At 39.4% G+C, this 15,014-nt stretch overlaps 2 protein-coding genes across 5 annotated transcripts; one reads left to right on the top strand and one right to left on the bottom strand.

Annotated features, from left to right (window-relative positions):
• Positions 1 to 1,049: 1,049 nt before the first annotated feature.
• LOC104450411 (GBF-interacting protein 1-like) lies at positions 1,050 to 9,599 on the top strand. The gene is made up of 9 exons (XM_010064949.3): positions 1,050 to 1,447; positions 2,959 to 3,002; positions 3,834 to 3,933; positions 4,112 to 4,229; positions 4,334 to 4,890; positions 5,373 to 5,646; positions 6,779 to 7,058; positions 8,329 to 8,778; positions 8,914 to 9,599. Exons 1-9 carry the CDS (start codon positions 1,258 to 1,260, stop codon positions 9,202 to 9,204), a joined length of 2,304 nt encoding a protein of 767 aa, XP_010063251.2. The 5' UTR covers positions 1,050 to 1,257; the 3' UTR covers positions 9,205 to 9,599.
• A 1,424-nt stretch (positions 9,600 to 11,023) lies between these two features.
• Positions 11,024 to 14,490, bottom strand: LOC104450410 (coiled-coil domain-containing protein 22 homolog). 4 transcript variants are annotated; one of them, XM_010064946.3, is made up of 7 exons: positions 13,949 to 14,489; positions 13,201 to 13,471; positions 13,040 to 13,110; positions 12,533 to 12,756; positions 12,202 to 12,348; positions 11,547 to 11,771; positions 11,024 to 11,473 (listed from the first exon to the last, which is right to left on the bottom strand). In XM_010064946.3, exons 1-7 carry the CDS (start codon positions 14,219 to 14,221, stop codon positions 11,230 to 11,232), a joined length of 1,455 nt encoding a protein of 484 aa, XP_010063248.2. In that variant the 5' UTR covers positions 14,222 to 14,489; the 3' UTR covers positions 11,024 to 11,229. The 4 variants fall into 4 exon arrangements, with proteins under 4 accessions (XP_010063248.2, XP_010063249.2, XP_010063247.2 ...); XM_010064947.3 differs by having other exon boundaries at positions 13,207 to 13,471; positions 13,949 to 14,488; XM_010064945.3 differs by having other exon boundaries at positions 13,040 to 13,471; positions 13,949 to 14,490.
• Between the last annotated feature and the right edge of the window lie 524 nt (positions 14,491 to 15,014).

Below are 15,014 nucleotides of genomic sequence, written 5' to 3'. Positions count from 1 at the left end.
AGAATAAAACAAAATGCATGCTGATTTATCGATCTTACTCAAAAGCAATTGCAGGAAAATCAAAATGTATGAAAAATCAATCTCACGATAAGTTACAGATATAATTGAGTAGAATAACAATGTAGTACTTTTTCTATTTAAGCATGCTTGCGATAAAGGGAAGACCCAATTACTTTATTGTTTTGCCCAATTAATTTCAATAACACTTTCGGTAATCGAATCCTCATTTCGGGCATCAAATGCGACCTAAGCCTAATTTTTATTTTTTTCTCCAAGCAAAGACATAGGACACAAAAGATGAAAATAAATAAAAAGATCGAAATAATTAATTATGGATTGTTGAACAAATAACTCACACTACTTTCACATGCCAAATTCTCTAGGGGAAAAGAGAGGGCCCCACCCGATGGTCCTGCATTCCCCACGAAATGGGCCCCGCCCCCTCTAAAACCCTTCCTCCATCAGAATTTTCAATTTTGCCATCCATTCCTCCTCCCCTCATATCAATAAATACTTGACAAAATATCAATAAAATAAGACCAAAAATTATCCAATTTAAATGAAAAAAAATCCAAAAAAAAAATGCAAACGATACTCATTGTAACACAAACATCATAATTTTTTTTTTTTATTTCACCAAAATCTCTAAATTTTTCATTCGTGATATAAATATTCTTAACTTTTTCTTTATCACGAAAAAAACCTAAATTTTCACATATATGATACATATATCTTCTATCTTATTTCTATTCAAAGTATATTTGTCGTACTGACGAAAGTTGGGAGCTTTTTATGACAAAACAATAAGGTTAAAATATTTACATTACAATAGATAAGGTTATGATAGTTATGTATTTTCACGGCATTTATCCAATTTAAATTGGCATTTAATTGTTCCTTTGACCTGTTTCCACAAAATGGGGAGTGAGGAGAAAAATTTAAGAAAAAAAAAAAAGGGAGGAGAGGGTCATCACAAACACAAATTGGGAATTTGCCCGAACTCCTTCCTCCTCATTTCCATGTAGTAGCTAGCCCCCCTCTCTTATAAATTTAACTTTCCTTCCCCTTTCCATCTCTCTCTATTCTCTCTCCTCTTCCTACACAAAGCACACACACAGACATTGATATGCTCGTTCATTGATTTCTGCTTCTTCTTACCATCTCTCTCTCTCTATATTACGCTATTACGTGACATATTCACGAGCACATAGTCTCTCTCTCTCTCTCTTTCTCTCTCTCTCTCTGCTTCGGGAGAAGATGAGCGGCGGCGGCGGGGGCGGCGGCGGCGGCGGCTCCTCTAGGGTTTCGATCCCGGCCGACGTGAGGAAGATCATCCAGAACATCAAGGAGATCACCGGCAAGCAGCACTCGGACGACGATGTGTACGCGATGCTCAAGGATTGCTCCATGGATCCCAACGAGACCGCTCAGAAGCTCCTGTTCCAAGGTATTGCCCGCGATACCCGTGGGGGCGCGGCGCGGGCGCGTCGAGGCATTGCCCCGCCCGCTCGCGTCCGTTGGATCTCTTCGTTCCGTCGGCTCGCTCGCTTCCGGTTCTTTTGGGGACGATTGGGGGATTGGGGTCTCCCGTGCTGGGAGATGGCGAGTGGCCGGGGGAAGTGTATCGAGCTAGATTCTGATGGCCGTGCTTCGTCGCGCGTCGGTGTTTGGGGATTATGAAGGATCGGGTTCTGAGTTTTTGTTTTCTTTAGCTATCGCGAGTGAGAGCGCTTGTCGTTCGATGGGGAAATGAAGAAATAAGTAAAATAGGAAAGTGTTTGGAATGCTTTTCCTGAGCTGCTGACGAGTTTGCAAAGGAAATGGACCTTCTGCAGGTGTTACCTTGTGTTAGCCAGAGACTTTCTAGGCGATTGAACTTCTTCCTAATCTGACTGTAGGGACTTATTTTCGGTGTTGAACTTTTTTATTGCTCTACCGTTTGTAAGAAATGCACAACCTTGAAGTGGTCAATCGGTGGGTTATCAGTTGCTTAAATCGTGACTTGTGACAAGTTTGAAACTTGAAGTTTCATTCATGGAGTAACCCTTTCCTTTTTTGGCAATCTTGCTTGAGCGTAAATTGCTAAAAAGCCACCAACCTGTTATTTTGTTTATTTTGTGACCCTTCACTTGCAGGCTTTGGATATGTCATTTCTTTGGCATTTCATGATATCTAATTCCTCATGTTATGGCATATCTTAAATTTGTAAGAACTTTTAATGACCTCTGCTCAACTTACAAGCATTTCTGAAGCTTAGTTAATGCTAGTTGTATTTATTGTTGTCAACACATTCTGTTCCTTTGACACTCAGCAACAACTTTTGACTTATGTTATTCCTCATTGGTAGAGTTTCCTTCACTGTCTGCCATGTTCGATGCTGGAAATTTATCAATTTAAATGCTTGACCTGTGTTACTATGCTCAATGCTGGAAATTTATAAATTTAGATGCTTGACCTGGTGTGTCTATGGCGAGAAATGATGAAATTTTTGTTTAGATTGAGTTGATGATTTCTTTTGATGAATTTGATAGCTTTGGTTTCATATCAGTGTAATTTTCCTCCATTTTCAACTGTGGCTGGCTGTTGGCTTCTATGCATGGCTTTGTTTTTATACTTTTTTTTTTTTAGTTTGAGTTGATGGTTTGTTTGGACGGTTTTGATCCCTTTGGTATCTTATCAGTGGGATTTTCCACCATTGTCAACTGTGGCTGGCTTTTGGTTTGTATGCATGGGACTTTGTATCTATCTGCTATGAAGAGACCACTTTTAATATCAATCAGTTGCTTTTTCACTCGAATGCTTTTGGTTTATCCAAAGAATAGCTTGAGAGTTTTCAATGTTGATGCCTTATATGCTATTATCAGGATTTTAAAGTACCGATTCTGCAAACTCTTAAGTTACCTAGTTGACTCAGGTTACCACTTCTATAAATATAATGTCTTGTGTTTTTGTTGGCAGACACATATCATGAGGTCAAAAGCAGAAAGGAAAGGAGAAAGGAGGTATGGTTACCATGTTCTTGTCTTTCAGAAACTTGTTTATGCACTATGGAAAAATCATCTGCTGCTTAGATTGGCTGAATCTAGCAACAGGCCTTCATTTAGTTTGTTATCTACGAATTTGTTAAAGCGTGTCTTAGCATAAACAAAGAAAGACAAAAGTAAATGAGGCAGAGAGCTGCTTGGGTTATGAGTTCTCTAGAGTATCGAGTAGTTAAAACTGATGCAATTCAGGCCGATATATGTCTTCAGGTCAAGGCAGATGCTCTGGGAAGTTATTGAACTTGTTGGGGATCAATGCTGGTTGACGGAAACATATGCCCAAATTAGTCGTAATTGTGGCTGTATATAGTAGAAATTAAGATTATTGTCTTTCCTCGGTTTATTTGCTTACTTGTGCAGTGGAGATAGTATAACATCTTGTTCCCACACAGCGACATTTATTTGGGGGTGAAGTCTGTTTTTAAATCTTAATTTTAGTTTTTTCTGTCTTTTGAGATTTCATTTTTGTTTGACATTAAATGCCTCAAAATTTTAAAAACTGATATGATTTGACCATTAAGGTTATTCACAGTCGGAAAGTTTTTCCATTGTTTTAAAGAGTCATAATTGTTTTGTTGTTTCAATGAGAGAGTCATTGGTATGATAGGTCCAATGAACATATCATTAGATGATTGTGCTTTTCTTTTGGTAGTTCATCTAATGGAAAAAGCATAGCAATCATTATCATCGGATGGTTTGCTTGATTAAGTTGATAATGCTGTTTGACAATATTGTGCTTGTACCTTATCATTACTTGTTGTTTTTGATTGTTTTGTGCTTTTACATTGTTAGAGTACAAATGGAAGATCACCGGAATCCAAGTCGACAACAGACACTCAGGGACGAGGGGCTAGGGGAAACAGACATCCTCGTTCGAACTATGTCTCTTCTGGTAGTTGGCTTTCTCTCTATAGGATTTCTCTTCTCTACCTTTTGTGGAAAGTTATTACCTACAGATCCGTTATTCAGTCAACCTACACGTTGGAGATGGAGGAGCAATGCCTACCCTAGCTCTGCAAATTTCTATCTCTCATGTGGTTTTATTGGTTGTCTTTTTTATCCAAATGCAGGTGGTGGGAGGAATATGCTTGTTCAAAGGGACAAAAGAAGTAGTAATTCAGTGGAGAGGGTGCCCAATCCTATGCCTCCGCAGATGAACAAAAACAGTGCAGTGCCACGTGCGACAAAGTATTCTTGCTATACTCTTTTCAGTATTAGATTCTACTTTTTGTTAGTTTTGTTAATTATCTATGCTGGGCATGTATGGTTTATAAAACCTTCATTGCTTTTAGGGCTTCCAATTTGGTGCAAAATGGACCTTCTCATTGGTCTAATGGGCTCTCTGCTCAAGTTCATGCACTGAACTCTTCTGCAAATGGCAGTCCCAGTGGACCTGATGCTAAGTCAGTGGTGGATTTGAACACAGAGGGTCCGTTGCCATCAATTCCTACAAGTGCTGAAAATAAGCTGGGAAATTCTGTGGTCATTTCTGATTCTGTGACTAGGGCAGAGGAAGGAAAGTCTGCAGTGATGCCTGACCAGCTCCTGGTCTCTGCCACTTCAGCATCTGCCTCCGATATTTCCTCTGTTTCAGAATCTGTATTGGCTCCATCTGTTCCCCGGAAATTAGGTGCAGATTCTGTCAACAATGGAAAAGCAGGTGACGAGATGGTTCCTGCGCGCTGCGCTTCCAAGGAAAAGTCTCTTGATTCAGTTGTGGAATTTTCCCAGGGCCATTCAGCTCAGTTATTGCCAACATCTATGCGGACCAGGTCTGGGTCTCCCATGACCAAATCATCTTCAAAAGACGATGACAAGTCACCGCCAGAGGCCAGTGACCCATTAGAAGGTATGCTGACATTATAAGATTGCTTTTGTAATTTATTGAAATGTTCATTAGGATGGCTCCTCTTAATTGCAAGTGAGATCATGCCAGGATCTGATGTCTCAAGGAGCATTTGTGGATCCATCTTTTGCTTATTTCCTCTTAACTTTCCCATCTCTGGACTTGATTAAACAGTTCTGCTTGTCAAGGACATTGAATCTTTATTGATTTTCTTTAGAATAATGATTCATCAATATGGAAACTGAATTTCAATGCTAACTGGAGCTGTCCATTGAAGTGTAGCAGCCTCTCGTCTGATATTCCGCTATTGCAAGAAATGCCATGGCAATATTGCTGATTTCTAACCATTAAAATTGTTTATTTTTGGTTTCTTTAACCAAGTACTTGTTCAGTATACTCTTTCAAATTGTTGGCTGAATCTTGCTATATATTTCTTCCTCAGTGAGCCTCAATGTGTTCAGCTCTTATTCATGTTTCCGATACAGTGATTGCATCTGAGGTTGCACTGGACAAAAGCGAAGCCAGCTCCCATTCTCTCCATCCGTCAAGTCTCTCTGATGGTCAGCATGTAATTTTCCCGAACCATTTTCAAGTATCTGAAGCTTTCAAGAACAGTTTGACATTTGGAAGCTTTGATGCTTGTCTTGGAGCAAGCACAGAAATCATTGATGGCAGTGGCACTGTGGGTGATGATAAATCCAGTTTTGGTGTTGAATCTTCTCAGGGAAGTGATGTAACTGTACAGGAATCTTCTCTGAGGTTGGTTACTGTCATGAAATCACGTTCATTGAAATGCTTTAGCTGTATCTAGGATTTTCTGCACTCAAGTATGTTGCTTTATACCTTTTGTTGTTCTTTAATGCATGTATTATCTGCCAAATAATTGCGCCAGTAATGCAATGTGAGATGTGTTGGCTCATTCTGCTTCATGCTTCTTAGACACTGAAGTAAAGACATAGGAAGCTGGAATTTGAATGGCATGATAATCAAGTTCTTTGTACAGGAATTATGATGGAGTCTTGACGTTGAGGAAACCTGAAACCTTTGACAGTTTAAACTTCATTTTCCCTTCTATATCAATCATCAAGAGCTTGCACTGTCAGAAAGAGGTGTTTGGGGTTTTTTCTATGGTTCCATAATTGTGGATTGATGTTTTCTGTGCGAAACGGTAGTTTTTCTGAGTTTTGTAGTGATTCTTCTTTCTTTGAGAAGAATCAGAAAATCACTACAAAATCAGGAGAATTAGCATTTCTCCTTAATCTGCAGGAAGTGTAACTTGCGAATCTGTATGAATCCCCTGTTGGTAGTAGTTACTTAACCATGCGTGGTGTCCTTTCACAACAATGGCAGCTCCTGAAATCAAGTCATTCACTAGCTGAATGGATCTTGCTTGAACTGCTATGTGTTTTGTGAAAGTGGTGGTTTTAGGTGTAGAAACTTAGAAATGGAACTCTCCAAGAGGTTGAGAGTCACATGGAATGCATCATTATCCCTTGTCTTCTATTCTCAAGATCTCTTTAGTTTACTCTTTTCTTCCTGAATTTGCTCTTTTCTTAATTTTGAGGTTGACCACGCAATAAATAATTCTAATGATCTTGCCCTGCCTATTCTTTTATTGGATTATCTTGTGTATATTATGTTTCTGTATGTCCATCAATGTTGAGGGTGCTGAAAGCAACAAAGTAGAACAAAGTTTATATCCCAAAAGGAAGAAAAGTGATGGAGCAAAGTGAGGGTTTTAAGCACTAACTTTGAGCCAAGTTTGGTTTCTTTGTTGGAGACCTAGATAGCATTTAAGCTGCATTTTGTGCATTCCTGTGAACTATGAACAGTAGACTATTAATTCTTGGGAAGGCTAGTGCGCTTTTAACATTTTACTAATTGGTTTCAGCAATCAAATTGGAAATCTTGCTGAACATCCCGAAGCTTCAGCTCTTGCCCTTGAGATGGTGCAACCATCTTCAGGGAACAAGGTTTTGAGCTTGAGTAACTTGACGTTTGATCAGGCCAAGCAAAATTTGAGTTCTGAGGCCCCTCAAGATCCTGTTGCTCAGGATGTCCCTGGCAATAAGAGCTTTGGTGTGATGCCATCCATTCTGGGTAGCCAGTTTGTGCAGCTCGAAGGACCTGAGGTCCAGGCACGGGATGCGTCTCGACCATCAACTTTCATGGTATGTCCAATGCTGCTGATTGACGTAGGTTCTTTTTCCTTTTGGCTTGATTTGATTATAGATAAGGCATATGCCACTTAAATGTTGACTTCTTTGTAATAGTAGACCCAAGTTCACTGCAGAAATTTAGTTATTAATACAACAATGCAAATTTAAACTAGATATACGTCTGAGATCTAAAGAACAGCCCCCCCAAAAAAAAAAAAAAAAAAAAAAGAAAAAAAGGGAAGAAGACGAAAAACTTGTCTTTGCTAGTAAATAATTCATTCAAATCACCACCGATCAATCGAGGTATATCATGTAAGAAGTGAGAAGAGATCAATTATGCCATGATTTCTTATGCCTTGGGCTAGCATAAGCAGTAGAAAAAACCAAGATTGGAAAGAGAAATCCCCTTAATTCTCACTTGGATCTCTTCTCTCTCTTTGATAGGAAGGGCACAAATTGAATTAGAACATGTTATTGAGGAAGACTGTTATTAATATGATCTTTATCATGTTCTACCCTATTTCAGAGCAATAGTAAATACTTACCAATGGTGAGGAAGAAAACTTGTGAGAATCATCAGATTTAAAGGGAACAGAATAGATTGTTTTTATCTGAGGTTGTCAGCTTGTAGATTCCATTGACATGTTTATGTTGCAACTTCTGTATGTGAGGCTTAGGCTGGACTATAGTGTGAGTGACCATTTGGATGCCCTTTATCAGTATGGTAAATGCAATTGAGCATAGTTTTTTTATTTTGTAAAATAGCATGAGCTGGTCGGAGGAAGTGGTTAGAAAACAAACACGTTAGAATTGAAATTGAAAATGATGGCTTTTTATTGCAGTAAATGGTTTAGTCACAGGTTTTTAGAGGATATTTGATCTGAACTGTAGTTCTATTTTACTTATGAGTCTTATGTGGGAAGATCATTGAGAAAATTATGCCGTTTAAGCAAAACCTATATGAAAAGACATAGGTAGGACATAAAACATAACAAATCCATTTGCAATCAACTGAATTAATTTTTTAACTACTCAGCTTTCTTACATAGATAAACTTGGGAAAGAGCTAATTCTTTGGCCTGTTTCATGAGTTCCATTGTGGAGTGATGACTTGAGTTTGCCTGTCTTCACTATAATATGCTCTGCTATTGTTTGAATTCATCATTGTGGAGGACAACTGGTCTCTGGTAGGTTGCATTGTCAGTTATCAATAGTTTATTTGACTGTTTACCTAGTTAACGATTCTCTTTGTATATCTGATGTTTTCTGTTGCCAATTGTAGAATGGGAATGCTCCTCCTGCTCTTTCTAGCCCAAGTCCAACCTCAACCCCAACTCCTCAGAGTACCGTAGCTGTGTCACCGCAACCAGTTCCTATTTTCAGGCAGCCATATCCTCTTAACTACTTCCCTTATGGCCACTATCTCCCTTCATATTACATGCCACAGATGCACCAACTTATAGGTCACAATGGATTCACTCAACAGCCTTCAGCGGGAAATTTATATCTACCCCAATCTGTTGCTCCACAAGGGATCAAGTACTCTTACCCTTCATATAAACCGGGATCAACCGCCACTCCAATTGGAATACCCTCTGCCTATGCAACATATGGTTCTACTGCCGTAGGTTATAACCCTAGTCCAACTGTGACCTCTGGAGCATCGACCATAAATGAAGACCAAGTGACTAATCAATTGAAGGAAAATCATCCTTATTCAGCTGCTCAACCGGTGGGTCCTTTCACCCCTTATCGATCTTCTAAGTTTCTTTGACTTTTTCCTGTGAATTTATTTATTGTAGTAGCTTTGTTTTACTACTATTTGTATAAACGCGCTCACTTGTCAAAATAAACACGTTTTTACCAGAATGAAGGTTCTGCAGTTTGGATTCCTCCTGTGATGGGCCAAGATTTGAGTAGCTTGCAAGGGAACTTGTTCAGTCTTCCTCAGGGACCGCACGTCACCTTTTCACCGGCACAAGCCGGTCATGGTGCCTTTGGAATGCATCAGCCAACGCAGACGGTGGCTGCTGCTCCAACCATTCATCCCCTCCTGCAACAGTCGCAATCCGGTTCGGTGGAGACAGGGGGACTCCCAACCGGTGCTTACCAGCATGCCCAGCATAATGCTCAGATTAATTGGAACGCTAATTTCTGAACGGACAAGACTTTGACAAGGCAACAATTATTCGACTGTATGAGTTTGTATCGGAGAAAAGATTCAATGTCGACTCATTGACCAGCCTGAGTGTAAATACACAAGAGGTCGAGATATATCGGGAGAACTTCTTTGGAGGGGTTTTAATCAGCTGACTAATTTTATTTCAAGGAGAGGGTCTTTTCTTTCTCTTTGGTTTGCTTTCTTACCTTTTTCCTGTGTAGTGAAAGTCTCGTTGGTTATATTATTTTCTATTGGTTTTCCAAGATGTTCTGTGGGAATCAAAGAAATCAATAGGTCGGTGGGATTCGGAAAAAACTTCATCTGTTGTTGCACATGTATATTATCTCTTCTTAGTAAGAAAATGAAATATAGAGTTGTGATTTTTTTGGCTATGCTATAGGCATTTAAGAGTTTCAATTGGTGTTATGAGGAAACAACGTTCTATGGTTCCGGGGATTTGCTTAGGTAGGGTTTGGGGTTTCCATAGTTTTTTGACCAATTGATCCACCTTCCCAGAAGTATCGTATTCGAGTGCATTTTGTCGTGTTCCCTTCACAAGATGCCGTACCTGACAAGAGTGTTGCTTAACCTATACTTGGCCTCTTTACGTAGGGCTAAAATTGTGTTTCGATTTATCGTACCTTAGCACCTGAAAGAAATTGGATCTGGCTATTGATCATGGTCGAACTAATGATCATGAATAAAGTGGATTCAGTAGTTGGAGGACCAAATTTTTGTGTTCAAGTTATAAGTCATATATGGCCATGGGTGGAATGACTGAATGAGGCAAGGTCGAATCTATTTCTAAGTCCGCCTGAAAGAAATTTATGGATGTTTTGTTTCTCTTCTTGTACTCAAGAGGCCGTTCCTAAGGAGGAAGCGTGATAAGCCTCACGAATTATGTTCGTACCAATTAATTCGATTTTTACACACAAAGGAATAACTTACTTTTACTTGAGAGTTGAGTCACATTAAATGCAAAAATTTAGGAATAATTACAAAAATTATCTCTGAACTTTAACTTAATTTACAATATGATCTTTGAGTTTTTACTTTATTCAATGTGATTCTTAAACTTTTTTCTGATATGCAATGTCGCTCATAAACTCTTAATTTTGTTAATGGGATCCACATACTTTTGGTAAATATTCAATTTAATTTTTGGCATATTATATCTTCAAACTCAAGCTAGTTCTTGCCATGGACTAAACTGAACATGTACTAAACTTTTGATAATCACATTGAACAAATTAAAAGTTTAGGAATTGTATTGCATATTGAGCTAAAGTCTAAGATCACATTAAACAAATTTAAAGTTTATGAACCAAATTATACATTTATCTCAAATTGTAGATATTTTTTCTTGATTTCGATTCTCTAATTCAATCTCTTTTTTTCTTTTTCTTTTTTCATTCGAAAATAGAAAAAAGATCCTTTTGTTCTTTCTAGTGATGTTTTTATTTTCACCAACATTTTCATTAATTTTTTTTAAAAAATAGTTGGATTAGTATGATCCATAATTTCATAATATATGTATTATAAAGTAGCACAAATTCTGAAAAGAACCAATGGTTTAGGTTTGATATGGGACAATTTAATACTTCTTCATTCATTCCCATCCAAGGGCCAAAATTCATATACCATTTATTTTATTTTCTCAAAAATATACCTTGAGCAATTTGAAAATGAACAGTGGAAAGATCTTGAATCTCTTCATTACTCACCCGTTTCTTGGGAAAATCTTTATTACTCTCCTTGGTAGTCTCTACGTCAATTGATGCGTCTGGCTGCGTTCGCAAAATTTATGCACCAAACAGTAGTAAAGCCCATATATAAATGAAAAACAGATATGACACTAAGTATACAGATAAAAATATCCTTTTTGAAGGTGCTACATCCTTTCCTGCTACTGTCTACTTTAACTTGTGTCACTGAACATTCAATTGGGGATCTAATCTCGAAGTCAGGCTTCTCTACAGAGTTGTACAAAGCCGAAAGATTCGAGGCGACCGTTTTCTGTGCTCAGTTCATTTCGAGACACTGCTCCAGATGTTTGTTCTCCTCGATGATGGCATCAAGGTCGGCTTGCAGTCTCTCGATGTTTAGACTCCGTGAAGCCATAGCGGCGAGCTTCTTCTCATTTTCTGCAATTTCTCTCTGGACTCGATCAGCAGATAATATTTTCTCAAAGATCTGTTCAAAGCTTTCATGGATGCTGGTAAGAAGCCTGTAAGCCTGACGTCCAACTTGATCTTTCTTCGCTTCCCTACACATGGATGATATACATGAGCATTAATGCACTTCCTTCTTATAGAATCGCAAGGATGAGGATGTTGTACCTGAACACGGTTTCATCTAACACAGCATAAGTTCGATGAAGACGCTCCTGAATGGAATTACTTTCTAACTGGAGTTCCCTAGTCTCTTTTAGGATCCGTTCCACATCAGCATGTTGTTTACGACTGTTCTTCGTGATTTCTTTTATCCGCTGAATGTAGGATGTTCTAGATTCTTGTTCAGGTTTTTTCTTGAGTCCGGCAGAAAGCTCTGAACACTCTTCTTCCCTGAAGAATCAAACGCCAGTCAGGGACAGACCATAGTGCAAAATTAACAAGTCAGCGATATGCATTTTCTCCTCAAAGGGAAAAAGTGATTTGATTATTCTTTGTTTTCTAGAAAGCAATATTTGTTTTTATAGTTGTAGATTGGCAAACCAGAACACTATCAAAAGCAGGAAATCCAGGAGTAAATGTATTAGAATACCAGATGCAGAGAAAATATCCTTCACTGATGCAAAGGGCTTGCTTGGTGCTAGGCAATAAAATGTGGAACATACTTCGCAAAGTGAACCCAAATACAGGAGTAGGATTTCTACATGCCTAACAAGTTTTAAAGAAAGCTTTGCTCTCTGACGAAGTAATATAGTTCCATCCTTGCATGCACGAGAATGCATGATCTCCCACAAACATTCTTAGATCAAACAGAAAAGCTTGCCTCTTCCGTATTTCAGATGAAATGGAGTCCACTTCTAGCTCAACTTCTTTCAGTTTTTGGAACTTCTCTTGAAATTCCGGTTCGGTGGCATATAATGACTCTTCAAGACTTCTCTTCTTCTCTTCCAGAATCAACATTGAAGCATTCCTATAATGGGATGAAGACAGTCACACTACCAAAGATAATAAGTATCCTTATACGCTAATACAGCAAACAGGTCTAAGTTGCAGTGTCCAGTGAATGGCACAAGAAGAATGCAAGATAATAAACTTAGTCAAACATGGGACAAAAGAGAATCATCTGGAAATATAAGCAAATGGCTATATCCTACCACTGTAACTCCAATTTGTGAAGATTCCTCTTCCTAGCATCAATTTGGCTGTTAAGTTTCTCAAGGAAGAAATCAGTTGGATGATTTTCGTCCAAGGCCATTTCTGCTGCGGCCTTCAGTAACTCCAATTCATCCTCAAGGTTTGTCACTTCCAAACTCCCATCTTTCGCCTCCTCAATGAGCTCCCTTTCTATAAGCCGAACTTCTTCTATCGAGCATCTTGTCTTATAGTAAACATGAACCATTAATCAGGAAATTGCTTACTGTAATATGTCTACCATCTAAAAAGTCTAATTCAAAAGATGCTTTTTGCTGATCAATGCTCTTCATAGAACACATTAAAACAGAGGAATAAATGCACACTCAACCTCCATGTGCTGACAAACTTGTCTTTATCTTAAAATTTCAACACTCTTGAGGCTTTCTTTTTACATCAGCAACAGCAATTTAGATAGGACCATCCTGTCCATGCATAAGTAACCTATCTATTTCTGTAGATAAACATACCTCAGAGGACTGATTCTCTCGTTCAGTTCCATTTCCTTTGAGCACTTGATCATTTGCATCAGCTGCACTGTCTGTGATTCCAAATGCATTAACATTTGATGGCCCAGATTCCTTAATAGGCTCCAGCCAGCTCATATTATTCACAATAAATTTATCCAAACCTGTACCAGTAGCACATGATGACTTTGGCCCTTCAGCATTTAGCCTAAGCTCCCTCAACATGTCTTCGACTCTCCACCAATTTAGTCCCTCTCTTTCATTGCAAACCTTCCCTATCCCGTCTCTTGCAGCATCTCTAAACCAATCTTCTTTCTTGTCTTCCGAATCAACATGCCTCACATCATTTGCTTCTCCAGCTACAACTGACTCGGACAACCTCCCCACCAAAAACCTTATCAACTCATACATGTCCTCTTCAGATGGATAAAGAAACTGCCGTAAGCAAAATCAACAGATACATTCTGGCTCTAAGCATAACTTCAAAGATACACAAACACCAGAATCAAAAGCAAAGCGGATGCAGCAAAGTTAAACAAAGGAACTGGTGCATCGGATTGATCAATAAGTGAAACGTAACTCACCAGGCCAAACGCTCCTATACGCTACGCCTAACTAGAGCATACGATGAGCGAAGACTTTCTATTCAGACCAGCAAGACCCTCAGCATCGCAACAGGCACCCGGACACAAACTAAGCATCTCAATCGTAGTCGAGTTCATCCACTCCACTTCACAATGCTCAAACACCTCGATCGAAATAAAAAATGAAAGGACAACGCTAGTTCCTCGCCTCAATTTCGTCCCACTCTCGAAAAACGCTAATCAGACTCCACTTCCTAGCTCACGGTGCGATCATCGCCCTTCAGCAACAACTCAGCAAAAAGAAGACGATCGACCTCATCCCTCTCACCTTGTGGAAGCCGATGTCTCCGATGAAACCGAGATCCTCGACGGCAGAGGCCATCTCTCCGCAGATCCTGAGCTTATCGGCCACCGACTCCGGCAGGGAGGACGGGAACCGCGACGGATCGCGGAGAACGAGGTTCAGGCACCGGGCGCAGACGGAGGCCAGGCCTTCCGGCTCGAGGTCCTCGATCGCATCGGCGCCGTCCGGAATCGAGACGCCGGAGCTCCGGAGCGAGCTCAAGAGCTTGTTGCTGCTGTCGCGCGACGGCGGTTCCATTGCTGCCGCCCGCGGCTTTGCCCTCCTGGAAATCCCGAGATGCTAAAAGCTTCGAGACGAGATTTGGAAAGGAAGGAGAATCAAGTTGCGCAGAGAGAGAGAGAGTTTCCCCGCGTGTTCTTGTGTCGTTTGGAAAGTGAAGAAGTTCGTTCTCGCCTGGATCGAAGTTGAAAAACACGAGAATTGACTCTCGCGATTGATGGGCTTCACGAGCGAATTGGTCCAATTTCAGAGAAGTCAGTGACTTCCTATTTCATGGAAATGTTGGTAATTTAGTAATTCATATGAATGTTGGTAAATTTCTCTTGATGCAGATCTAGGTATTGAGCTTTACGTGCGGAAAGCTTATGAGAATGTGAGCATGTGATCAGGCGAGGGCTTTAGTCTCGGACCCGAACCTCAACTCGGAGTGTGTAATTTATTGGAATGTTCATCAATTCCTAATAGTATGGGTAATTTATTTATCGCCCAAATTAAATATCGGAGGAGTTGATAATTTACTACTCCATTGGAATGTCAGGAAATTCCTCCCATTGTTAGTAAATTACTTACTATGCTGGTAAAATTTTAGATGAGTTGATGATATACAATTCCACTAGAATGTTCGTAAATTTTCATAGTATTGTAATTTATTACCAAATTATATCTTTGTTATCAACGAGATGAGAAATCTACCAACAACTTGAAATTTTTGACTTTCTAGTGATTGGACATTAGAAATCTACCGAGGGCTTGAACTTTCTATTGAGTCGGTGACATACTATTTTACTGGAATGTTGGTAAATGTCCGATA

Source organism: Eucalyptus grandis, chromosome 6 (genome assembly GCF_016545825.1).
Source record: "Eucalyptus grandis isolate ANBG69807.140 chromosome 6, ASM1654582v1, whole genome shotgun sequence".
Lineage (NCBI taxonomy): Eukaryota > Viridiplantae > Streptophyta > Magnoliopsida > Myrtales > Myrtaceae > Eucalyptus > Eucalyptus grandis.
The sequence above is the reverse complement of the archived record's forward strand: the minus strand, read 5'-3'. Positions and strand labels throughout refer to the sequence as shown.

Bases quoted from the DNA above. Each gene is read 5' to 3' on its own strand.
- LOC104450411 (XM_010064949.3), top strand. From the start codon at position 1,258: ATGAGCGGCGGCGGCGGGGGCGGCGGCGGCGGCGGCTCCTCTAGGGTT. The intron at 4,891-5,372 runs GTATGCTGACAT...TTTCCGATACAG, and splicing joins GGCCAGTGACCCATTAGAAG to TGATTGCATCTGAGGTTGCA. The intron at 5,647-6,778 runs GTTGGTTACTGT...AATTGGTTTCAG, and splicing joins GTACAGGAATCTTCTCTGAG to CAATCAAATTGGAAATCTTG.
- LOC104450410 (XM_010064945.3), bottom strand. From the start codon at position 14,221: ATGGAACCGCCGTCGCGCGACAGCAGCAACAAGCTCTTGAGCTCGCTC. The intron at 11,772-12,201 runs GCAAGCTTTTCT...TTGATTCTTCAG, and splicing joins TCATCTGAAATACGGAAGAG to GGAAGAAGAGTGTTCAGAGC. The intron at 11,474-11,546 runs GTACAACATCCT...ATCCATGTGTAG, and splicing joins TTAGATGAAACCGTGTTCAG to GGAAGCGAAGAAAGATCAAG.